Raw genomic sequence first — 27,107 nt, forward strand, 5'->3', positions numbered from 1 at the left:
TTGGTGGATATTGGCAGTGAAGTGTAAATTCACCGCAGAACGTCCTCCCCACCACAGCGCGCTTCTGTTGGACACAGACTGAGCGAGTACACAACTGCTGCTGCGTTCAGAAAATGGCCGACAGATTTTCTAGGTTCAACGAAGAGCGTGATTTCCAGGTAATGCATGTTAAATATTTGGTCCACCTCCATATTTTTTAAAGTGTCGAGGTGTTTCAGTAAGTTAATATCTATTTGAAGGTTAAGGACAGTTTTGACGTATCGTGTACACCATCGTGCATTTCGCTCTAGATCCCCGTTGCTAGCACTGCAAGCTAGCTATGCTAACGCTAGTGCACTGCGGCTCTTTTGATATTAACTTGCCTTACGGCTCAGTGTTCGCCTGAGTGCTATATTTGACCCATGTCTTGGATTATCGTCTTCATTATCAACCGTTTCTTTCTGAAACTACAAACATTTAACCACGCAACAGCAAAATAGATACTGGAGTCCCAATTAGCTCATTAGTGACCTTGGGCATTCTGATTATTTTTCGACATATGCTAAGGATGGATAGTGAGCTAACATAGCTAGCTTGTACGCACATTGAGCTGTTGTAGCATTAATAGCCATAAATGACTGTATTATTTTGACAGCTGAAATTCCACCACAGTTGGTCATCATCAGGTCAAGATGAATCTAGCAACAGATAGCTGTCGGATATTATTCAGAAATTGCCCCCGGTATCGACTTGAAAACACAGAGTGTAAGTTAGGAGCATGTTTAGCGACACATTTTAAGTACAGTGTCCTTGGTCATTCATATACTGATTATCTGCTAATGTAACTGTGTAAATGAACTGTCTTTTAGCATTGGTTTCACACCGATGACACTTTTGTTTTGTTTCCACCCGCATTTAAACGTCTGGCTGAATATTGACACAGTAACTGGGAGTCTTTGTAAATATTTTGCGTTATCTTAATAAGTACATCTCCGATGCCAGTTAAAAATCTTATGTTTGTCACATGACGTTATTCAGGTTGTATATTTGGCTTGGTTCTGTAGCTGAATAGATTAATTTCACAACCTCTGTTTGAGCTGTTTGTCCCCCACAAGCCCATCTTGGATCTAAGACCGCACCCAGTAGAAACCAAATACTGTTATGCTTACTAGACTACAAAATAAACTTGCATCTTGACTGTTGGTATTGTTTAATTATAAACCCTTCGCTAGAGGGTCATTCGTCCACTGTGTAACTCAATTCTTTCAAACTTTTTTTTTTTTTTAAATTCTTGTGGACTTCCCACTTTTGACGTTGTTGTTGTTGGGCGGTCTATAAGCTGTTACTGCAAGTGAGAATAAAGTAACTGTTTTAACATCTGTTTGAAATGTGTTATCTGGTTCAAAGATACTTCAAAAGAGTGGATACATGGCAGTGTGGCGATTTGAATCTCAGATATCATTCTGATGCACATGTTAATGCTTTTCTGTTCTTAATTACAGTACACTAATGTGGAAGGAGTTTTAATAAATAAAACAAGCCCATCACCAACACATTTAGCATGGAGATTTCAAAACACTGATTCTAGGAAGCATCACCCTATCTATTTGAAAAACTTGCATTGCCTCATTGTACATACATGGACATAGTTCAGTTCTTTTTGTCATGTCTATGTCCCCTTTATTTTATACTTTTTGTAAAAAAGCAGGAGACTTTCTGTGTTGATAGCAGTGTTCAGGCTGGGTTAGTTTATGAGTTTAAAGCTTTTAATTGAATGCTAATCCATGGATGAATGCTTGTATCTATGATTTCTGCTCGTATTTCTTAGATTTTTCTGTTCCGTTATTAAGATACATTTTAAAAATGACATTAAAGCATGTAATCTTTTGGGCTGGTGTTAAGCTTTTTGGTTAAAGTTGGGTGTATTTTGGTAATAGTATCAAACATAATTACAGTTGGAAATCAGCTGTTTCTTTGAGCAGTGTTGTGACAAACTACCAGACATGCAATTAAGTTCTAATTATAAGCTTGCATATAAGAAACTGTTTTGTTTTTTCCCCCTCTGCACCCACTGTGGAACTTGTTTTTTTTGCTGGTTTGTCAGTGAGAGATGAATTGCTGTGTGGTCTGAATGAGTCTGTTGAGGGCAGCTCCAGCACAGCACAGTAGAGCTCTGTATGTGAGAACTGCTGCGAAGGCATTCATATGCTCAGTATTCAGAAAGTTTCTCTCTGACTCCATGGATAAAAGCTTGCTGCCAAGCAACACTATTCAGGAAACACCCACAGATGGTCTACCTAATATCTATAGCACAACTAGCCCAACAACCCTGTCCTCTTTAATGACTTAGCAGTGCTGTTGGACCTGTAGAACATGACTAGTCTTGACTTGCAGAATAATATAACACAATTCATGAGCTCCTGCATAGAGTAACTCTCATTTCCTAATGCGATGTGGTATGGGACATCTATTTAACTGCAATAGCACAAGTGGCAGTTTACTCTTGTAATGCAGATTGGAGAACATGGTCAGAGTCATTTCTATGCAGCACTGGTGTGGGGTTCATGTATTAAGAGTCAGAGTGATGAGGAAGCAAACGGCAGTGAAAATTAGAAGTCATTGTGGTGGATAGAGGCAGTGTTGATAGCACATTAAGTGGTTTGGACAGAAAGTCTGTAGAAGAGGAGATGAGGGGGGAACTGCAGGGAGCCATCGATTTGTTCACAAATAAGCCCTTTGCGCTTCCCAAGCAGCTCTTCTTCTCATAATCCCCGGCTTCGCTCATACTGATGCAGGGTCCTGTTTCGTCTGAATTAATGACAGCAAGTATGGCATCTCATCACCTCATTATAGTAGGCTGAATTAAATAGTTGCTTATCTCTGCAAAACCAGGCTTCCTGAAAAAAAAGTGCTGCAGTTCCATTGCCCAGCCACATAAGCATTGGTTTCTTTTGTTTTTAAACAGACATTTCTTTTCAGAGTTTCACAAAATGACCAAAGTGATGTATGCTGTAGAGTATTAACAGTTATCATCCAGTGCAAGAAGACTTAGGAATATAGAGGGAAACTAAATATTCTTCTGCTTACAAAACTTTGCTTCTTTTTCTTTTCTATTTTTTTTTAATAGTTGCTTTTGATTTACCTGTCCACACTAACCTGCTTGTAGATGCTACAAGTAAATAGTAAGTAATACACCGTCCAATATCTTTGTAGTCTTTCATAATTCTGAGGGTAGAATAAAGCAAACTCGTAAACATGACCTTTGTCTCTCCTCTGCTGCCAGAGAAAGGAAGCCATCTGTCTCTGAGTAGAAACTGCTCTGTAAGCTCACTCCTTCAGTTGGGGTGGTAAGCCCATTACTCACTCTCAGCCTGACCCAAGATTCAGTTTGTATTTCTAAAGCTATGCTTCATATTCAGTCAGATATCCTGAGGAAGCATTAAGTCACTGTAACTGCTGGAAGAAATTTAATGTGAAATAAAGAAATGGAACTCAGCTGTCACTTTAGTTTTTAGTCAAGGTTATCAGATCTTTTAGTTATTTGTGTGCTGGTCTGTTGCTCAGTGTAAAGGGCGGCGTAAAGGTGTACCAGGCACAGGACACTCCTCCCTTCATATTGCTGTCTCATTGTTTTGAAAGTGCAGACATAAGAATCAAGCAATGTGTTGTCTTGAAATGCAGATTTTATGTTCATTCCTGAGTTCTTCCTACAAATTTCTTCCTGTGAACTGCCATCAGTGCTGCAGCAACTAATGGTTATTTTCACTTGCGTGTCTAAGTAACAGCTATTTTCTCAATTCAGATGAATCATTTGATCTCTGAAATGTGAGAAAATTGTGAAAAATTACAGATCTTCGTCTGTGTTTAAAAAGCGTGTTTTGTCAAATTATTAGTCAGAAGACCAAATGATGTTAAGTCATTTTCAAATAAAAATATTAAACTGCTTCTTTTATCAAAGTAGTTGCCAATTATTTCTTTATTAATTGACCAGTTTTCTACTAGTTTTCTACTTTTCTGCTTTCTGATATATTTCTACTTTACACTTTTAAATGTGTCCATCAGGGTGGGAATCACTTTGACCAGTATGAAGAGGGTCAGTTGGAGCTGGAGCAGGCATCCCTGGACAAGCCCATCGAATCGGTAAGGCTGCATCCATCATCCTGCACCATTGGACCAGCTGTGAGAGTGGATATGATTGGTCCAGGGAGCAATAAGAACAACACCTTTTACTCCATTCATACTGTCCGTGTAGCTGCATCCAGTGTTTTCTTGAACACATTGCCACCTAACTTGTAGAATCACTTGTCTCATGTGCATTAATATCCTTTAAGTCCCCCCGCCCCACTTCCCATGTCCTATGCCTACTCCATTTCTTGTGTGACAGTTCAAAATAAGTATGTATAGGCTAGATGTTCCTGTTTTATGTAGAGCTTAAAGATAATCGTTAGATTTTTGTATCAGTTTCCCATTAGTCATTGTTAGTCATCTAAGCGCTAGGAGAAGAAATTGCTGTGAAACCATGGAGTGGATGAAGCACTGTCATTAGTGGCTGGTTTTTGAGTACTTACAGAAAAATTCATACATATTTTAATATGAAAACTGCATACACGTTACACATAGGTGTAGCATGAGTTTATATGCTAAACAAAGCTGGTCACTTATATTTTTTTATGAGTCACTTTGAGATTTCAAGGCTTTTTTTAATTTGTATTTTTTTTTAATTTAATTTATGTAGTCCTAAATAAAGTCTTAAAAAAAGGAAGACCAATAGAATGCATTTTGCAGTGCAGATATGTTTTTAAAATGACCACATTAGTTAGTTTACAGTTGTATATCTGATTGTTTTGCAGTTTGTCAAATTTATGTTTATGAAAACTATGCAGTGCTTATTCCACCCCATTTAGCAAACAAGCGAGTGCACATTAGATGGTGTGAGTGGATACATTTGTGTTTGAGTGAGTGTGTGTCTATGTAGCTTTAGAATTTGTGTGTTAGTGTTTGTGTCTATAGGACAGTTATCTTATTGTACACAACTTGGGGTGTTCGACATTTCTCTCCTGCAGCGAATTGGCCCCTATTAGCTAAGCAGCAATGACCCGGTTTGTATTTGCACGCTCTGCTTTCTTACTCCTATCTTTAGGGTCCTTGTAACGCTTCTCTGACTATCTTTCTCTCGCTCTCTCTTGCTCTCTCTCTCTCTCTCTTTGGCTATCTCTGTTTCACTACTGTTAAACTTTACATCTATTCTCTCTCTACCTCAGTTTCTCTCTCTCTCTCGCTCCCTCCCTACTACACAGTGATTCGGTGTACAGTACCCTCTGTCATTCTGTGCTGGCATGGTGCTTGTGCAACTGGGACTGCATTTTTCGCTGAAAAGGCACTTCGATAATAGCGCAGGCAGCTGTCTTCTTTCTGTCTTTCTTACTTTCTCCATACCCCCGTTCTGTCTCTCAAGCAGTGTGGTGAGCAGGCTCAAACTCTGCTTACTTTCAGTTTTAGGTCACTTTATGAAGCATGTCAGATAGAATCAGTAACCACATAGAGTTAAATAACTCTGAAATACAATTAAATTATTATAAAAACAGAAACAAATTCTTTAATCACAGAGTATACAATAGTAAATGAGTATAATGATGGATGAAAAATTATGAACTCAGGTGAATTATAAGTACTGTAAAATAATTTCTAACCTCAATATTAGCTTGAAAAATAACCTGCATGTTTTGGATTAAACATAGCTGTATGCTATAAAAGGATTTTACCGAGCCCTTGATTTGACCAAGCCTTGTTGAATTTTTAAGAAAGGGTAGTAGGTAGTACTCTGTTAACCAAGAACATTAAAAGATTCTATCTATGTAGAATTTTATGTATGAAGCAGTTCCTCACAGATACAAAAATGATTGTACTGTGTGGGTGAGAGAGGGAGAAAACAGTGAGGGGGAGAGAGGTGGCCTGCTCACCCGGCTTAAGTGGCTCTTTTGCTCCTGCGCTATTATTTGTGGAGGGGTCCTGAGGGCCATGCTGCAGCATCACACAGCTCCTCACACGTCAGCAGAGGTGTTGTCAACTGTCACTTAATTGCCAGTACCGTTAGTGTTATTGAACATAATTGTTTTGGATGGTGCATGCTCAAAAGCAAGGTGATTTTACCGACAGTGCTGTGCAAAAGTATTTAGGCACCCACCATTTATTCATATTTTCCTTTCAAATAGCTAGACCTTCTTGTAATTTTTTTAAGTGGCCTTGTGCAATAGCTCTCCAGTCTTTCTGAAGGTCTTTAAAGGTTTTTCTTTGGACATTAAATACTTTTTCATGTATTTTAAGACTAGCTCTTAAAACGAGAGGCCATTTTCAGAGGCTATTGTTTCTTTGTTTTTTGTTTCTTTTCTTCTTCTTTTTTTAATGCCACTTAACACTGACCTGTGAGTCACTGGAGCATAAAAAAGGCACCTTTTCAAGATTTGAACCTGTGTTGTTTCTACTCTACTCATAACTGAAAATGTAGCAAAGAACCACATTTAAATAATATCCTTAGGCACTTTGTCACTAGCCCCATGTAATGTTTTTTTAAAAAAATATTTGAGTTTCAAGAACTGGAGGACAAAATGGCAGGCCTTTAACAAAAAAAAAAGCAAATAAATTTATCTGAAAGAAAACATTAAACGTGAGAAAAAGAAACATGATATTGTTATCAATATGTGTGGAAGAGTTCAGGAGAGGGGTACAACCATTTGTAAGACCTGTTGTAGGCTCTGTCATGGTTTGGGGCTGCCTTTCAACCAGTGTTGTTTAAGATCTTTTCTAAATTTAAGGAATTATGATCACAAAAAATACGGGCAACACCTTCATTTTTCAGCCTGACAACGGTGCAGTGCAGTAAAGGCATGCCTTTTTATAGAAATGCACACTTTGGAACATTAACAATCATTGATTGGTTTCCCCAGACCATGGCCCTCAACATTATTGAAGCACTGTGAGATCATCTTGGCTGAACTTCTGTTTTTGAACAGAACTTCTGTTCTGTTCAAAAAGCAGCCATCATCCAAAGAAGAGTTTTTAACTGACCTCTAATTAGCCTGGAATACTATTCCTGAGGACTGCTTAAATAAATGATAAGAAAGCTTAAGAAGGTTCAGGGTGTGCTGATGAATAAAGGTGTTCATTCCAAATTTTGACTTTCATACTCATTAGAATTGTACAAACTGTTTTTTTTGGGTTTTTTTTTTTTTGTTTTTTTTTTTTTTGCAGATGTTTCAATAAGTCGCTTCACCTATTTCCCATTCGCTAGCAAAATATAAATAACCGAGGGGTGACTCACGACTTTTGCACAGTACTGCAATGCAAGCAAATATCAGATGATATTTGGTGATTCAGAAGATATTATGAGGCTGTTCTTAATTTTAAATTTTTAAAAAAAAGGTGTAGTACAGTTTTTAAAGCAAAAAACGTAACTATATTACGCTGACCAAATCCCCAAAAGCATGTTTTAAAAACAGAATTTCATACTTGGATGTAAACGACACATAAATAGAAGTAGATCTAAAAGTCTGCATTAAATTTTAAGCGAAGTTTTTATGTTGACACTTCTATCACAGCTTCCTTAGTGAAAACTTCTAAGGCAGTAGAATTTGTGGCACTTGATCACCAGTGTTACATCTCGGAGCTGTTGGTGAATGCTTTGGCCCAGCTTCTCGGAGCCCCTCTCCAGCCACTTATTGTGTGTGATCTATAGGCAGCTAGAGGTCTGTGGTACTTTATTGGGATATTTTTTTCTCTTCCTATCTTTCCCATTTGGTCTTTGCTATTTTCTCTAACACTGTTTTTTGCATTGCATGTGTTAACTTGATAGCATTCAGTACTATTTCCGCTCAACACTCTGTCTTAATCACAACTACAACCTTTTCTCCCAGACTCATTTCCCCCACGTCTCTTGACCCTCCTAGTCCCTCAATCCTACCATCCTCCTTCCTTCCCTGACCTGACCCAGTACCAGAGCGATATGCAGTGGGCAGCCTCAGAGCCACAGAAACCACACAGATGTGCAATCCAAGAAACATGAGTATTCAGGCCACAGGGAGATTTATTTCTTTATTATGTATTTCTAGGCTTCTTGTAGACATTATGATTGTCTCAAAGTTACCAAGGTTCTAAGAGGAACATTTGGGTGACAGTGTATCAGCTGTTACTGAAGTATGTAGGGTCTTGCATTACAGCCAGACAGTATCTGACACAGCTGTTTGTCCTTGTTTGACGTCTGTCACATAAAAGGTAGGAAGAACAACAGCACAAGCAAAAGGTCAAACACAACTGACCCACATTTTCACAACACCACAGGCTCTAAATTTACCACAGCTACCAAAGGGGTCATAATTGAGACTATCACAAATGATTTAAGTAGCTATTGGACATCAACACACTCTCACACACAAAAAGAACAGGAACACTTATCTGTTTGGAGGTGTTTATTTCTTAACTACACTGCTAAATTCCCTCACCTTGAATTGTGGCTTCAGAATTATGAGGTAAGTACGTGTTTTTAGTTATTTTATTTTAAATAAATGAAATAAAATTGACCCCCCCCCCTTTCTCCCTAAATTAGTAAGTGAAATCTTTAAAATCTGCCACATCTACACATACAAATAGGCTTATTATTTTATTTTTTTGCCTTTTCATGCTCTTAGATGGTTGTTTTCATTTAGTCATACGTAGAGTAACTGACAACTACAGAGCTTCACTTTCAAGGCAATTGCTAAAATGAACGAGGAGCTGCAGAAAGCAATCTTGTCTACCACCACTGAAAATACGTGGTTTTTGTTAGCTTCGGTCCATACGTTTATGAGTATGCCTGTCCAGTGTTGGCATGTCTTTGTTAATCTGAGCTAAAGCAATTTCTCACACCCTGACAGGGACACACACATACTGTCTCATTAAAATGGCTGCATAGGCTCTCACTAAAAGTAAATACTCTGAGGTCTCTAAATGGGGTCCCCTGCATATCACTTTCCTTTTTACATATATGTTGCCATGCACTGTGCCATTGAAAGCACATTGCACACTCTTGAACACCTCCTCTTGTAGAGGTCTTTGTTTGGATAACATTTTCTATTTTTTTTCTTTCTCTTATATTAACAGTCAGTTGGTGGATTTATTGAAATGCCTACCTTTTCTGTTTGTATACAGTATTATGTTTGTTTTAAAGCAGAGAGAGATTTGTATTTTTAAGAACTAGAGAAGCTAGCAGAATTGCAGTTGAAAGCGTTTGGCCGGTTTCTTACGTTGTGTCACGTGTGACTGTTTTTTTGACAGCCCAGTATTTTAAAGCCAGGTTCGTATGGAAATGCCTTCACTCCACTTGCACTGCTGTTGGACTCGCCGTCGTTGCTTTCATCTGTCTGTCTGTCTATTCTTTTGGTGCACTCGTCTGTTCAACACCCAGTCTGCTCCTCATCTCTGCCCTCTAACTTTTGCTGAACACATTTTGAACGCATCGTTTTCTTACTGTCAGCAGTTGGAACTGTTGCCTCATCCAACATGCCCTTGCTGGGGTTTTTTTATTTGTTTGTTTAGTTGTTTTTTGTTTTGTTTTGTTTTTTTTGGGGGGGGGGGGGGGGGGGGGGGGTTTCCTAGTATAATTACTTGATTTAAACTCAAAAGATTGATTTGTGAAAGGGAGCATATACATTTATGGCACTTGAGTCTGAGTCTTTTTTTTTTCCTAACAACCACATTTTGTGCTGGAAAAATAAATCAGCTAACATCAATTGCGCAGGGGATGAGGGAGTGCCTTTCTCAGCAGTTAGTTCAGGGTGGATTTTATTTTCTCAATTCCTTCTTCATAGGTCAGCTAATTCCCCTCATCAATAAATGCTTTTCTGTGTAGAGTCTTGTCAGACTCCAATATTGCAGTTAAGGACAGAAGCAGGTCCTGTGTCAAGAACAGGAGTGGCTTTCACTGCAGAATTTGCTGCAGTGTTTTCCCCTAACAATAAATTCAGAGCACATTTTGTCTATTAGGCATGAAGAAATGATCCTTAGTGGCCATAAAGCCTCTAATTCATATAAGTCCTTGCCCAACTGCTAGGCAGCAACAAGTAATAAACAGTGATTTGCAAGACTTTTTAATTTAGCCTTCAGTGTCCTGATTTAGGAGTTGATTCAGGCAGTCTGTCTCCAGTTGCCTTCCTGCCATGTTAGTCCCAGCGCATATTTCTCTCTTATCTCATTCTACAGCGGAAAGGATCTGACATTTGCACAGTAAAGGAGTAAAAAAAAAAAACCAACCCATCAAACTGTAACAGAAACAAGACGTGAAGAATTTGAGTCTTTCTTGAGCATTTGCTGCAAACATCAGCCAGATGATTTGGATATGTTATTCTTGTCACCAAAATGCAAAGTATTTTTAAGTTTCCTGAGTATGTCATATTGTACAAGTATGTCACTTGTAAAATAGGGCAAAGGAAGGCAACAGTTTGCTTTGAAAAACCACCTTAAAAAAGGGCTACAGCCAGATGTATCTCAATTAAAGTCTCGTGGGCGGAGATGCAGTATGCACACTGCGTGTGTGAGTACCACTCCCCTTCACATGCACTAACTCATACAAGCCCAGTTCACTTTCACCACCCTAGAAACTCACCCTCATCATGGCTCAGCCTGCTCTGTTCTGCTCCCAACCTCCTGTTTTTACCAAAGAGAACTAATTGAGCCCCGTTGAGCCATCACTTTCCTCTCTGTGCCTGAACCACCTGAGACTAACACAGTTGGAGTTTTGTTAACCCGCCCACACCCCTCAGCCCGCCCCACTCCTCTGTATGTGTACCATTCACAGTGCGCTACTAACACCGACGATCCTTTTTGTTAAAACTCTTTAACAAAAAGCTGCATGCAGTTTTTTTTTCTGTTTAAACCCCTTCACTTTCTGTTTGTGAAAGTTGATGTCAATCTCTTTGTGATTATAAATATCCTTTTTGTTTGGTTTGTATGTTTTTTGGTAGAATGCAGCACTCTGGTGAATGTTAGACAAGCTTGGAATAGTTATAATCACAACAGCAAAACACTGCTTATTAAGAAATCTCATCGTTACCTGTTTATTTGTGCTTGAGGATGTACTGTAGTGTGTAGTGGTGGGACGGTCTTGCATTTCACTTAATGTTTTTGTTTTCTTGCTGACCCATACTAGTGATATAACGGTCTCCGACATGCACATTTGGCCCCACAGTGTGCTAAGAGTTCCTGTTGTGTATGTTTTTGCACTCCTCTTGCCTCTTTGGTTCATTATCAGTTGCTTGATCTTGTGATGCATTTGTCATAGAAATCATTAGTATTAAAAGAAAAGCCTTGCACGCACGTTCAGAGGCCTCAAGTAGTTTGAAGGTATGTTTTCTCATTTCTGAATACTAATGGTATCTATGAAAATATCAAATTATAAGTGTTGAAATTGGTGGGATGTGACGATTGATAACAGACCAGAGCCGCTAAGGATGTCCAAAAACAAGCACAACAGCTATTTTTCGTATATCTGGTGGGGCTACATGCACACAATGTGTTCCTCTCTTCACCTGCACACCCGCATATCCCCTCACACATGCATATTCTATCCACCCTGGGCCTTGTAATGGTAATCCAAGGCCCACTAGTTCCACTTCTGTCTCTTCCTGTTGCTATAATTTTTTGTGACAGCTGCATATGTTTCATGGTGCTCTCCTCGTCATGGTTACAGAATCACAGCAAGCTTGGAGTTTCTGGTCTTTGTTTTGTTTATGCTAGATTTCCATACCTGTTCTGTGTTACTTTTCTTTGTGTACTGAGATCTTGCTCTGTAGTGGTTCATATATGTATGCGTGTGATACATATATCGCCCTCTCCTTCCTCCTTCCTACTCCTCCTCCTCTTAACTTCTCAGTTAGTGGATGTGACTTCATGTGTTACCTTTATCAATGGAAAAATATAGAAATAATCACGCCCAGTTTCTTTGCCTAATAAAGGTTTTTAAAATGCACTCCTACTTCAGGAGGATATCTTGTAGTTTACAGATTACATATAGCCTCATGTATTGTTCATAGTTGAATTCAACCCTTCCTCTCAGTCTCCCACTTTTTATTCCCCCACACCCAGCCTCCCTTACCACTCTTTATGCTGGAAGACACTGATTATTACACGCTGTAGGTGATGACGATAATGACGATGGTGTTGGTGGTGGTGGTTGTGCTGATGATGGTAGCGTGATCTGAGTGTTATTTATTTATTTTTTCTTTGTTAGTGTTTTTTTATTTTAATTTTGTTTTTATTTTATTTTTCACCCGTGCTACGGGTAAAGCTCCTCTTATTATTGGAATATTTTTGGTTTTTTTCTTCTCTTCTCTCTCTGCTAGGATAACATCGGGCACCGGCTGCTTCAGAAACATGGCTGGAAGTTGGGCCAAGGCCTTGGCAAAACCATGCAGGGTAAGGGCACACTCTTCTTTACACTTAAGTTCAATGTATGATGGTATTGGAACACTATGTATCATTTTCTTTCCTCTCACATTCCCCCTTTTGTATTATTTTATTTTATTTTTTTGTGCTAGATTTTCTTTTCTCTTTATCTTTTCTCTGCCTTCTTCCTTTGTATCTGGTAGTGTGAAATTGATTGTTATTCAAGGAAACATTGTAGTTGTTTTTTTGCTCTCATACTGCTGTTACTTTAAACTGAAAGAGGGAAGAAAATATTCTTGACCTTGATTAAGACTTAGGGAAGGGACTTTGGGGCTTGGGAACTAGAATGGAGCTAGTCATCTTCACATAATGCTTTAGTTGACAGCAAAGTTGAATCTGCCCTTTGTTCACATTCAGATTCAGTGCTTTTGAACATACAGTTTGCTGATATGGTGGTTTCTTTGTTGCCTCCAGGGGACATATTTGTTTTATCTATTTCAGATCATGCCCTGAACTTGAAAGCATGTGCTGATCATATCAGAATTTTCTAAATATGGGATAAATAAAGTGTTTATCTTATCTCATTTTTAGCTAAATTGGATTTGTGTTAAAAAACATGTTAAAACATGAGTATTTATTTATTTTAGTTGGATAGGGGTGCAAATAAATGAGAACACATTAGCTGGGTTTTTTCCATTGCAAGAACCTTTCCCAGGGACTAAAGACTTTTGAAGGACCTCTTGATTTTAACTACAGAGGCCCAGAGACCCTCTGGGGGAGTTATTTTACCCCACAAGTCCCTGAACGTTGGAGTGAGACTTGTAGCACTGATTATTTCTGATTCACTTAGTTACCGACTTGTAGCATTTTAACCAGCACTTTGACCAGGCTCATCTCTCGGTCACATAGATGGTAAAAACCAGTTTTGTTACTGTAAAGTGAACCTCATAAGCTGGCAGTTTATAAATATGTTAATCAGCAAGCTAGTATTGAACAGAGTGATGATTCAGAGAAATGCAAAAAAGAAAGAAAGATGGTTTTACAGCCATTATGTTCTAAGTTCCTAATAAACATGCCTACACCTCCGCGCACCTCCACAACCCTACAGGAATGCACTGCATTGCCATATTTTTGTAATCAAAAAGAAGTTTTTATGCTGTCCATTGTGTGGTTGCTGTGTGTGTGCTGGTCATCACACGACCTACAGCTCTGAGACCGCAAACAGAAGTTAGAAATAGGGACCATAGGTCCACTAGTAGCTAGCAGACATTTGATCAGACACTGTGTTGGACAGTCCCATTAGTTGAACACTTCTTGTATCATTAAACTCAGTGTTTACCCTGTATACCTATGACTTTATACAATTGATGAGTCCAGCATTTAATCTAAAAATCTGCTTTTCTATTACTCTAACTGCATGCCCAAGAACATATTACATTGTATTACTCTATTAGTTTAAGGATTGCTTTGTATTTTGAGAGTGACTCTGAAATGCTCAGTGACCTGTGCACTAGAACAAATTCTCTAAGATGTAAAAGGCTTTAGACTAAAAAGCTGCATTAAGAGAGGTTTACTTTCTCTTGGCCATTCATAGTAATCTAATGGCCTTGTTTATATTGAATTACACGAACTTAGAAGGCTGCACATAGCTGAGCGTGCGGGTTAGACCTTGGCCGACGTTGGCACCTCATTAGCTCAGACCTGCTGTGCTCATAGGCTCATTGGCTCAGTGGCAGTGGTGCAGAGCCTTGGCATGTCTCCACCAAGCCATTTCCTGTCTCTTCACTGGCTTTCCTGTTCTCATCAGCATCTTCATTTTCTCCTTTTCCTCCCCTTTCTGTTTCTACTCGTAGCCTCACCTTTCCTGAATTCTGCCCAAAAAGAGTGATGTATAGCATTCTATATGAGTGATGTCAATGCCTTCAGGGCAAGCGAGTCCTTGCAGTCTGTTAAGAGTGGAGCTTGTTTTTCTACATAGCTTCTGGTATTAATCTTATCTGCCTCCTCCTCTATGTCCCTTTCTGTCCACTGGATCCATAACATTTTAGTCATGTCTGACTTATCCATCTCCCTCGCTCACTTAGTCTTGCTCAGTTGCAATGCTTTCTCAAGTGCATTGCCCTTCCTGTAAACCTAGCAGTAACATCTGTTTTCAATATTGGCATTTTATTGAGAAACACCACTAATACTGCAAAACAGTGAAAAGCACACGCCCAAATTACATAGTTGTCTTAAATGTGTTGGGGCTTAGGCAGAGCTTGTATCTGGGTTGCTTAAATTTACTTGTCTTATATATACAGATCTATAAACATGTGTCCAGGATAGTGCTGCTTAATTGTTTTCATCTAATCCAGATTTCCTTGTTTACATGGTTCTGGGAATAGGATTTTTCAGTACACTGTATTGCCAAGTAAAAGAGTGAGAAAAGGGGGTCTTGAAAATGTCTTGGACTGTGTGCTTGACAAAATTTGAACACAGACTGCCTAACTAAACAGTGTCCTTAGTTTACCAGAATAATGGTAAGTGTTGACATTTGGCTGACCAGTAGAGGAAGACGAACATGATGAATCCTCTCTCTACTGTTAACATAGAGCTGTTATGTATTTTTTGTTGGTTTTATTTGAGTGTAGAAAGGTATTAAAGTAAGGTAATCACTATAGTCTTTACCTTTTTTGCTCATGCAGAATTACAGCATGCATGGTCTGTTCTTTCCATGTTAAAATGTTGCTTCTAGGAATCACTTGTCCTCCAGAGACACTGAGCTCTCGTGAGCTCTGGTTGTTGAGTTTTATTGTTGCTGCCACCCTAGCAGCTCTCACATGTACATATATGGCCTTGGCTCCTAGTGTTGTCTCTCATAGGTATTCTCAGGCTGACCATGGCCAAGGACCAGAGTAGGCCAAGAGGCTGCTTCATTTCTTTCTGGGCAGGCTGACAAGTTTATGGAGGGTAACAACAGCAGAAATTTCAGAGCTTAGCGTTCAGTAACCATCATTGTTTATTTCCATCTGGCCATGAACCAGTGAATAGCAGACTATTTGATGTGATAAGGATGTGTGCTTTGTGTGGAGGAGAGAACAAGTTGCAGAGGCTGACTGTGCTCTTGTTTTTGCCGCTGGCACCAGTCATGAGATTATGTAAGCATCCTGCTTTGTGGGCAGATGAGACTGCGGCAAATTGTGTCCAGTTGTTGTGCTGGAATTAATGGCCCAGTGTTGGAGCACGCTATCTCCTGTTGAATTTTGCTAATATACTTAGGAGTAGGCATATCACATAGGTGAACCATTGCATCTCATTGAAGTCTGCTGGATAATCACTATAATCTTCCTCTTCTTTCCTGTCCTCTTTGCCTGAAGAGACGGTTGATGAAATTTGACATTAAAGCATTGTGTCCCCTTTTTTAAGTTTTTCACTGTATTGACTCTGTTCTTATTCTTCTTTTGTCCCTTTTGCCCTTTTTTTAGGTAAGGTTTGTTGGATCCTCTGTATGTCAGTGTGTGTGCGTGTGCGTGTGGGTGGGTGGGTATGTGTGTGTGTGGGTGTGTTTTCTTTTCCCACTCTGCAGTTGACCTCAGTGTAACACCCCTTTTACAGTTTATCATAGGCTAATGGCCTCTGTCAGCTTCCTCTTCTTTGCTTTATAATCACTAAACCTTTATTTCAATCTGCTTATGAGTAATGTGCTTCAATTTGAACAAAGGACGATCCATTTTAAATCAAGGTAGATTTAGGAAGCCATGATTCATTCAAAATCCTTAGAATCATCATCTCCGTGTATGTTAGATTTTTTCCCCCCCTTCTTAGAATTTCCGTGGCTGCTGTTGGGTAATCTGATTGGCTGTAACCATGGCTCAGACTGTGAATGGCTTGCAGAGTAGACAAGTTTTCTCCCCTCTGCTTGTTTGCCTGTTTCTACCTCCAAACCTGTGAAACTCATGTGTATGTGTGTGGTCATTATGTGGAACTGAGATGCGTGTGTGTCTGCTACTGACCGGGCCATAGAGTCAACTTGCAGGGAAAACCTCTCCACCTCTTACACCCCAATTGTCTCTGTCCCCATGGTCACAGGCTCCCATCCTCCCCCCGTTTCTTTGCCCCTTCAGCATAGCATGTTTGTCCCAGAGGTGCACTTCTGCCTGCCTCCAACTGTCATTCACCTGGGGCTTTAAGCAGTGTTGGAGGTAGCACACTAAACGACTACGTTCACATGATATAGGACTATATGACAAAACGATTGGATGCACAATTAACATCTTTAGTTGTACTTGAGTAACGTTGCTGTTCCATAGCAATAAAGAAACTACTCTAAGCACTGCTCAAAGCCTTGCTGGCTCTTCCCTCAGGTACATTTTATGTGTAGTTTGTGTTCACTTTTTCCATGGTTAAGCACATCCCAAAATGAGCTTGCTGGCGGTAGGCTAGCGAGGAAATGAAGGAATCTCAGGGAGATTTGCTAACTGGGCTGACAAGCATCTGCAAGGAAAAAAGCTCAGAGGGGGAAAATGGTGGTCATCCCTAGAGACACCTATTGTCTCAATCTAGATATTTGACCACATCTTTAAAAAGGCAAAAGTATATTTTTGATTCATTACTTTTCTTAGGCGGTAAGCCTCCCTCTAGACCCAAAATACTATCAGACGTGGCAGTTTCTAGTCTTTTTACGCAGAATAGCTCCTTTAACAGTTCTTATTTGATGAGATTTCACTTTTTTTTATTTCCCAAGCTAAAATATGAGGGATTTTTACTAGATGTAAAACCAACCTGCTTTTCCACTACAGGAACTCAATGACATATGAGAATGCATACATGCATGTATTAGTGAAATGGTAGCATTCGTCATGATAAAGTTTAAAACCATGTTGTTTGCGCTATGTTATAGTGTTGGTTCATTTAGCACAATCTCCTGAGGGGAGCTCAGATTTTGCTTCCGCAACTCCCACTGCCCCATTTTTTAGCTTGTGTTCAGTTACAGGTCGCAAGTTCCCATAGTGGAAAAGATGTAAGGGGTGGTAATTTGTTTTTTGGGATATATTTTGTTTGAGAAACAAGATGACATCAGGCTAGGGGCCTGGGGACTGGGATAAGTGGTTGGGAGAGAGTGGTGAGAGGAAATCCCTGTAAGCACCTAGCCCTGAATGAAGGGATGAGGGGGGGTGGGGCGGTTGACACACAGTAGCCCCTCTGGTAATGAACCCCCCTAAATCCCATAACCACACTCCCAACCCCACCCTCCCTTCTCTATGTGCCTCAATCTTCCTGCTTAACCAATTGGTGTTTCTTTTTTACAGCGATTTGATCCTGCCCATGTTGTGCTGATGGTAAACTTAGTGGTAAATGTTATTTTATCCCCCAATTGAATTGTTTTCTGTTTGTTTTTATTTCTCCAATTTTTTTTTGGTTTGTTTTTCCTTTCATCAGAGCACCAATGCTACATAGGCTTTAATTCTCTCTGTATTAGTCTTCATTCTGCTGCTTGTATATTACCATGCATATGTATTACTCTTAGAACATTGTCATTTTGTTTGTTTTCAGTTTTTTTTTCTCCAAAAAACCTTGTGATTCACACCCTGTGATTTAGATGCACATTGTTTTTGTCTGGTCCCTTTCTTTTTCACTGGAATGGGTAATGTGGAAGTATTGTCACTGTGTTTAAAGATTGGTGATAGTTTGGGATGACTGTAATTGTTCATTAATCTATAATTCTAGGCCTGACTTGTGACTTGTCAGAGAGACCACTGCAGTGGCTGGCTAACAGACTAAACCCTGTTTTTGGTTTCACTTCTGCTGCTGCTTGATAAAGGGCATGAACTTACATGTCCAGGCTATCAGTAGTCTTGTGATCTCAAAATCAGCAGTTTTCTTTCACTTCCTTAGTTTGAATATGGCCAGAAAAATCATCCAATCACTGTTAGGTATTCTGTTTAAGAAAAAAAAAAAAGCCTGCCTAGGTGACAGACACTGCCGTGGGACTGAGAGTGCAGGCAGACTGTTATACAGGGTGCTACTATGCCCATGCATTTGTTTTTAAAATGACTATGTCATTGGGCTATGATGGCTAAAAGAAACAGAGATTTGCAATAAATTTTTTCTTACTTTCCTGTCTAGGAAAGTAAGAATGTGTAAGAAAGCCACTGCGGTTGTGATAATTTTGAAATTTTAATCAAAACCAAAAGGTTTTGAACATATTATTTACTCCATTACTTATGTTTCGTTCTCTTGATTGAAAATCATCTGTATTTACGAATAGGAGAATTCTATTTTCTCTTCTTTATATATGGCACCAACTGGTATTAAGGTTACATCTTATTTAGCGCCACTGTAATTAAATATTAGTAGTTTTTCCATATGCCCAATGGTATACATAGAAATTTAATTTGTGGAAAAACCTACATTGGATTATTGGATTTGTGGGAGGGGAAAAAAACTGAAACCAAACTGAATTGATAATCACTATCAGTGTGATTAATTATTACATCTGGCTGGCATCAGGAGCAGCAGACTAGTCCAAATTCTCTTTATGCCTTTTGTTTTGAGATTCCCCTGTCTGTCTGTCTGTCCCCCCCTCCTTCTCCTCCTACTCATGCCCATGTTTTACCAGGTAAGTATCCCCCATCCCTTGCACTGTCACCATGGCGATACCTGGCCTGTGACGTCACTCTGCTGTAGTTCAGTGCTTGTGTCCTTTTTTTCTTCTTTTTTTTTTAATTTGACTCTTTCTCTCTGCTTTGTTTGGCTGATTATGAGTGGATCAAGCAATTCAGTGTCAATCTCCAATGTAGTTTTGATTTACATATATTTTATATCTTTAATGTTTCATTCTGTTTTTGTTTTTTTGGTTGTCTTTGGTTTGTTTATTTTTCTACAAGTTAATTTCCTTCTGATCTAGCTCTTTTCACAGCTTACATAACATAGGTTAAGTAAACGGAAGAAAAATCTTTCAGCTTCAGTCATAATGAGGAAAGGGGGGCCTCTGACAAGGGAACAGGTTTGGACCTCAGGACAGTAAATGGTCAGACAGACAGTTCAGCAAGAAGTGATGCAATAGCCTTTAGATAATATTGGGAGCCTTTGTTACTCTCAAGGAGGATGTCGCAGTGGTGTTTTGTGAGCAGTAGCAGCAGCTGCAGCTCCCCTCACACACACACACACACACACACACACACACACACACACACACACACACACACACACACACACACACACAGTCCCTCGAGCTGCAGCGTCCTTGATAAACTTGGCATTCTGGTTTAACAGGACTGCAGGAATGAAAGGATGGAGGAGGGGTGCCAGAGAGGCACAAATGAAAACATACCGGCTTAAAGATCAGTATGCTTTGTAGTGTACTTCTATATCAAGACATTTTACTGAGCAATCCTGATCCCCTTGTCTTCATTTACTCCATCAGGAATCCAGTGCAGCTAATTTGACTCATTCATAATGCAAACCAGCAGCCCGGTCAAATGTAACAGGAAGGCTAAATTGGTTTGTAGCTGGTGGCTGCAGTAAGCTGTGAGAATGGCTGGTGTTTGGTTCACTGTAGCTTTCTGGTCTCTTTGCACTTGAAGGCAAAATTCTCTAACCCCAGCACCCTATGCTCTAAAAGCAGGCTGTCTCCGAGTTGGTTCTTCATCCAAGCATTAAAAAAAGCTCACCTGGTCCTCTCTCTCTCTCTCTACCCTTAGGACGCACTGACCCTGTGCCCATCATCCTTAAGTATGATGTCATGGGGATGGGACGAATGGAGATGGAGGTATGATGCTCATTTTTATCGATTTGTACATTTTCTTTCTTTCTTTTTTTTTTTTTGCACCTTAAGTGCCCAAGTAGTAGTTTAAGGTGTTTAGATAAATATTATGAACTTGTTTTGACACTGGGGTGAGTGCTTTGACTGTGAAATAGAAATGACTTTGAAAATGAGCAGTTGAGCTAAAATGCTGTGTTATACAAGGTCGCATGGTTTTGAAAATCCCATGTTTCAGGGTTGCTCCTGATGAGTCAACCAGATAGCCTCTGGACCAATCATCAGGAGCTCTAAAGACATTTACATAGCATAAAAACCATACTGTTAAGTATTAAGAAACACTTTGTGAGTGAATAATTAGCACAAATTTTTGTATATCTATCTATCTCATAGTATGGGATACATTCCTTTGCTAGGTCCCTTAAGAGAAGTCTCAAGGCTATGGCACAGTGACTTCCTACAGGACTACTTAAGTATAACGGGTCCTGTTCACAACACGCAGTTCATGCAGAGGTGTTCTGTGTTCAACATATTAAAGATCTTGACTGCCATGGACAGTCTTAACCACTTCAAATACCTTCAGACATGAATGATGAATGATTCTATTTAATGAAAACAAAACATGTAAAAACCACAAAGAAGAATGTGACACCAACACTGCCCAGCTAAATAAAACTATGCTTAAATTTTCAGCGAGCATCACTGTCAGTTATTTCAGCTCCTGCCTTTAGTCTTTGATATTTGTCTTGAAATAACATTCACCTACCTTGGTCGCATAGATGTTTCTACAGCAAACAGTCAGTCAGCATGATAAACGTGTAGCATGATAAACGTGTGTAACAGCACACAAGCGACACAAACTGACCAACTGTTCTTCTTGGAGTTTCCATGTGCTGTCTTCTATAGTCACTGTAGGGACTCGATGCGTTCAAGTCACATCAGCTCTTCTATGCACCATATTAAACTCATTTTTGGTATATAAGATGAACTTGGACTGGCTTTGACAATGTTGTTGCTTTATGATGTGACTTTTTTGTTTGTCCTAGCTGGATTATGCCGAGGATGCCACAGAGAAGAGGAGAGTCCTCGAAGTGGAAAAGGAAGATACAGAAGAACTGCGACAAAAATACAAGGTGAGGTTGTTTATCTCTTTGTCACAGTGATAATAATTGTTATCACTTGTATTTTTTTGATACTGTATTTTTAAATTTCCCACTAAAAACAGGACCAGATGGAAAAAGAAAAAGCCATCGCAAAAGCTCTGGAAGACCTGAGAGCCAATTTCTACTGTGAGCTGTGTGACAAACAGTACACCAAACACCAGGAATTTGACAACCACATTAACTCTTATGACCACGCTCACAAGCAGGTACTGCTGTTTAGCAAGCATTGCGGTGTTGATGTAGATCTGTTTTTAATTAAAGACACGATGAAATGATGTTCCCGTTTTCTCTGTCTTGCAGAGGCTTAAAGAGCTGAAGCAGAGAGAGTTTGCTCGTAATGTGTCATCACGTTCCCGGAAAGATGGAAAAAAACAAGAAAAGATGCTGCGGCGATTGCATGAGCTTGCTGAGCAGAGAAAACAGCAAGACCGGTAAGTATTTGTTCCTGGAGTGCCATCTGCTGGATGGGTTGTGTATATATATTTAATGGGACATGGTGAAATTACTTATTTTATAAATGTCACTGGTTCAATATGTTAGTCCAAACTAGACAAATTCAACAAAATGTATTTCATTTCACTTACTGTAAGTTAAAACATATTTTTGTATATTTTCATCTTTTCCAGTAAGCATGATAAAAATTAACGTCAAAGACCTCGATAGTAAAAATTTGTCCAGCATCACATTGGTGTAATGTTTTCTTTCAGAACTCCTGGAAGTGGACCTATGTTCAAAACAACTACAGTCGCTGTTGATGGAGAGAAAGGAGAAGACAGCAACAGCATGACACCCGAGAACAGTATGACACAGTCTTTGGCAGACACTGCCCTGGAAGGATCACTGTCAGATAAAACTGGTCAAGCCTCCCCAAAGTCTGGTCCAACCTTTAGCTTCTCTCTGGGAAAGAATGCCTCATCCTCGCCAACTTCCAGCAACGCATCAAAAGTCAGTGTATCATTCTCTTTTGCCAAGAAAGCACCAGTAAAACTGGAGACAGCAGCTGCTGTTTTTGCTGATCATGGTGAGGAAGCTATGGAGACAGAGGAGAGTCAAGAGGGAGAAAAGGCTGGAGGACAAGATGACACATCAGGCTGTGGCACAGACAGCCCTAAGGGACTGTCTGGAGGAGGTGAAGGAGGAGAAGGAGGTGATGCAGCAGGTACAGAAGAGGTGCAGCAGCCTGATGATGGAGGATCTTTAGCATCAACGCTTAGCAAATTGAAAATGATGATGAAAACCAATGAAGGATATGTTGGACAAGAGCCTCAGTACTACCACTATGTACCACCAGCTCACTGTCGAGTAAAGCCACACTTCCAGTTTTTGCTGTTCATGAAAGCCTCTGAACAGTGTCAGAGCAAAGATGAAGACGATGAGGAAGAGACACAAGAGGAGAACAAGGCTGAAGAAAGTCCAGAACAGACAGAGAGTGGTGTGACAGAGTGCAAAACTGAAAAGGAACATGGCAATGTTACTGTAGATGCTGACCCAGACCTAGTTCCTCTATCAGCTAACGTAAAGGCAGAAGAGGAGACCCCTTCATGTGCAGAAGATGCAGCTCCTGCTGTACCAGCTTCACCCACCCAGAAAGCAGAGACGCGTGATACTGTGGATACAAACGCTGGTCCGAAAATGCCCACTGGTCCCTTCTTTCCAGTCCTGAGCAAAGATGAGACTACAACCCTGCAGTGGCCATCAGAGCTCCTTGAATTTACAAAAGCTCAACCTTCCCTGTCTTACAGCTGCAATCCCCTCTACTTTGACTTCAAACTGTCCCGTAACAAAGGAGTGCGTGGTGGGAAAGTGGCAAAGTCCCCCAAGCCTGGTGAAGACACTGATGACAAGGGACAAGAAGTGAATGCTTCACCATCTGAAGTAGAAATGGCTACTAAACCTGGAACTAGTGCTGACAAAGACAAGCTAGTGTCAAAAGGAGAGTCTGGGCAGCCAGAAAGTGAAGAACAAAAGCCCACAAGTGGAAGTAATAGTGCAAAGAAAAAGAAGAAAAAGAAGAAGCATAAGAAGTCTGCAAAGCATTCAAAACGCAAAGGAAAAGAAAAAGGAGCGAGAGAAGATGCAGAAGGTGAGACTGAGGTAACACAAGAAAAGCCCAAAAAAAAGAAAAAACACAAACGTAAGAAGAGCAAAAACAAGGCTCAAGATCAAGCTGAGGCAACAGGTGAAGAAAAGGAAAAACCTAAACCAAAGTCGGAAGATAAAGCTGCTACCTCCTCTGTACAGCTGACAACTGGAGGGGAAGGAGCTACAGGAGCAGAACTGGGGAAGAGGAAACGTGGTGCTAAGGAAGTGCCTTGCAAATCTGGAGCAGAAGGAGGGAATGGAAAAAGTACTGACAAGGCCAACTCATCTGAAGAGCACAGTGGCAACAAAAGACAAAAGACTGACACCAGTGCATCTCAAAGTGCCTCGTGCTCCACCTCAGCCCAAAAGAGTCCTGGCTCTGGTAGACCTCCGAGCAGTGAAAGTGAAGAAGGGGGCTCTAATACCCAGCGCTCACGTCATCACAGGTCAAGCCCGAGGGAACAGCGCCGCCACCATAGTGAAGAATCAGGGCGATCCTGCAGCCGTTCATCGAGACGGGGGGAACGACGAGGTAGCAGTCGCCGACGTCATCGTGGCCAAACCTCCCGTAGTCGCTCTTATTCCAGCAGCTCTGAGCGCTCCTCAGCAGGCAGCAGTGCCTACAGCCACCGTAGCCGAAGCTACTCAGACAGCTACAGCGACTATAGCACAGAAGGTCGCAGACGTAGGCGCTCCAAACGTTCATCCGACTCAGAGTATGACCGCAGGAGTAGCCGAGGACGTAGACGATCCAGGAGGCATCAGTACACATCTTCCTCTTCAGAAGACTCACGCTCACGTTCACGCAGCTACAGCCGCAGGAAGAGGCATAGACGGCATCATCGGAGCAGCTCCAGAAGCTCCAGCAGCTGGAGTCGCAGCACTAGTGCAAGATCCTGGAGGCGGAGCTACAGTCGTAGCTACAGCTCTGCTAGCCGCTCCTCCAGTTCAAATAAAGGGTCTCCTCACAGGCGAAGCACTAGGGGTCGAGAGGATAGTGACACCCATCGCAGAGACTTCAACCGCTCACGCATCTACCGCTCCCAGTCTCCACGGTCTTCTTCTTCACGAGGCCTTAACCGTAACACCCATTCATCCAGCTCGCTGGGTCTGAGACCAGGGGGGTCTCGAGATGCAGGAGAACAGAAAAACACTCTAACTGCACGACAGCTGTTGGAGAAGGTTCAGTCCAAGAAAAGCTCTGAAGATTCTACCACAGGAACAAAATCTGGGATTAAGATTAAAGACCCACCGCAGGGCTATTTTGGCCCAAAACTACCCCCATCCCTTGGAAACAAAGCCATGCTTCCACTAATTGGTAAGCTGCAGGCAGGGAAAAAGCCAGCAATTCCTTTAATCAGACCTGAAGAGGGAGAGAAATCAGGGACGGGGAAGAGCTCTGAACCTGAAGGAGAGGTTATATTAGTAGAGCCTATAAGGGAGTTCCCACCTCCACCACCACCTCCAGCTCCACCAGTTCAGAAGGTTGAGGAAGCCCCACAGAGCACAGTGACTCAAGAAGAGACACAGCAGCCTACAACAGAAGACCAGGGGCACCAAGAAACCCGGCCAGTATTTGAACAAGAGCCCTCCATGATGATGCCCCAGTACCAAGGAGAGTCAGGACAAGACCTTTCCCAGAACCAAATGATGGAGTCCATGATGCCTGAAATGCAGCAGCAGCAGGCTGCCATGCATGCCTACCCTGGTTACCCACCGCCCAGCTTGGAGGAGGATGGCATGGAGGCAGAGGAGGATGGACTGGCTCCTTTGGAAAGTCAGCCAATTACATTCACACCAGAGGAGATGGAGAAATACAGCAAGCTGCAACAGGCTGCACAACAGCATATTCAGCAGCAGCTTTTAGCCAAGCAGGTCAAGACTTTTCCCTCAGCTGCTGCAGCAGCCGCTGCCGCAGCAGCTGCCACTTTGGCCCCAGCGCCCCCTCCACCAGCCCTGCAGCAGATCCATATTCAGCAGCCAACTGTGTCCGTAGCTTCTGGCACATCCATCACCACAGTGCAACACGCCATCCTTCAGCACCATGCAGCCACTGCTGCGGCAATGGGCATCCACCCAGCTCATCCCCACCACCCACATCCGGCACATGCCCAGCTGGCCCAGGTACATCACATTCCCCAGCATCACCTTACCCCCATCTCCCTGTCTCCTTTGGGGCCGTCACTTGGTCATTCTCTGGGACACTCACTGGGGCATGCAGGATTGATCCCTGCCCACCCAACAGCCTTCCTCTCTGGTCAGCCAATACATATTATCCCTGCTTCTGCACTTCATCACACCCCCTTAGCTCTCCACCATGTTCCACACACAGCCCTCTACCCCACACTTTTCACACCCCGACCCTCACAGGCTGCAGCAGCAGCAGCGCTTCAGCTCCACCCACTCTTACACCCAATATTCTCAGGACAGGACCTCCAGCACCCCCCTAACCACGGCTCTTGAAAACAAATGAAAATGAAGTAGTGTGTTCACAACAACCAACCACTAAATGAAAGACTTAACCTGAACTCTCTTGGTTTAGGGTTTTAAATAAAGTCTTTGTTACATCATGCAGGCTGTAAGATGTGGATCTTATGAGAACTTTACTGGCCTTCACAGTGCAGCACGTCACCACAAAGTGGTTAAGACTGCTGGGTTCAAAATCAACACTAACATTTTCTTCTGGTACATGTGAGATTTTTATTTTCTCATTTTTTCACAGATTTGTTTCTCCCCCCTCTACAAACTGTAGACACTTCCTCTAGACCATTGGTTTATATTCCAATTTGGGGAATAGTAACAGCCTCAGAAACTACTGGAGTTTTTTGTTGTTTTTTTTGCTTATTTTGGCAGCCAAAGAGATACATGATGGCTAAAGGTGTAAGCAGAATCGTGTTACGATTCAAGGAAGTGGTTTTGTTCTAGAGGTGAACATTTTAATCTGTGTAATCTAATTTTCAGAGATGGACTCTTTCATGATTACTGATCTCTTGTTGTGTTTTCAAATGACTACTCACTCTCTATTGGATTCTTGGTTTAAAAGTAATTTGTAATGCAGTAACTTGTACATAGGTCAGTGTGTAATGTGAAGAAACCCACCAGTGACAGCCATATGAAAAAACAAAACCGATATGGTGTCCAAACAAGTATGACACTGTCATACAAGAAGCCCTCTCTAAATCAGGGGAAATGTGATGAAGGGGTGTAAATCTCCTGAATACTCTGAAGCAAAGCTCTTGTTCCCTGGGATGAGGGTACATCTGAATCAATTGCACTGAAATCTGTACATCAAGATGGTGCCTGTGCATCATATAATAAGATTGTAGTATACTGCAATAATTGTATTTTTCTGTTTTTTAAATTATTTTCCAAAATGCTCTTCAAAAGAAGAGCTGTGTTTGGCTTTTTTTTTGTGTGTAATTTTGTAAATAAAACTGCTGTAGATTAACCTATTAACGTTCTACTGGGTTGACACTGCTGTTGGGGGGAGGGGAAAAAGCAGACAAATGACAAATTGGATGGGAGGTGGACACATGTATTTTATCACGGTGGTTTGTTCATCCCTGCTGGGGTGCCAAACAGCAGTGACCTGTTTAAAAAGAAAAGTAGCAACTCTGTATTTTTTAAAGACTTAACTCTGTTTCACCAAATAAAATCCTGAGTTTGTGTGTCTTTTTCCATATTTTTTTCATTATTGAAATTGCCATGTAAATAACTGTAGATGGTCACAT

The 27,107-nt window shown here is 41.0% G+C and overlaps 1 protein-coding gene across 11 annotated transcripts; it reads left to right on the forward strand.

Annotated features, from left to right (window-relative positions):
• Nucleotides 1-27,044, forward strand: gpatch8 (G patch domain containing 8). 11 transcript variants are annotated; one of them, XM_085404408.1, is made up of 11 exons: nt 87-158; nt 4,042-4,119; nt 5,043-5,078; nt 9,286-9,304; nt 12,348-12,420; nt 17,679-17,720; nt 20,073-20,140; nt 21,178-21,264; nt 21,357-21,500; nt 21,595-21,725; nt 22,002-27,044. In XM_085404408.1, the coding sequence occupies exons 7-11, from the start codon at nt 20,114-20,116 to the stop codon at nt 25,837-25,839; spliced, it is 4,227 nt and encodes a 1,408-aa protein (XP_085260534.1). In that variant the 5' UTR covers nt 87-158; nt 4,042-4,119; nt 5,043-5,078; nt 9,286-9,304; nt 12,348-12,420; nt 17,679-17,720; nt 20,073-20,113; the 3' UTR covers nt 25,840-27,044. The 11 variants fall into 11 exon arrangements, with proteins under 11 accessions (XP_085260525.1, XP_085260534.1, XP_085260530.1 ...); XM_085404404.1 differs by lacking the exon at nt 17,679-17,720; XM_085404401.1 differs by lacking the exon at nt 17,679-17,720 and having other exon boundaries at nt 9,286-12,420.
• Nucleotides 27,045-27,107: the final 63 nt, after the last annotated feature.

Source organism: Rhamphochromis longiceps, linkage group LG4, assembly GCF_057381845.1.
Source record: "Rhamphochromis longiceps isolate RC_006_pf linkage group LG4, R_longiceps_female_GT1.1, whole genome shotgun sequence".
Lineage (NCBI taxonomy): Eukaryota > Metazoa > Chordata > Actinopteri > Cichliformes > Cichlidae > Rhamphochromis > Rhamphochromis longiceps.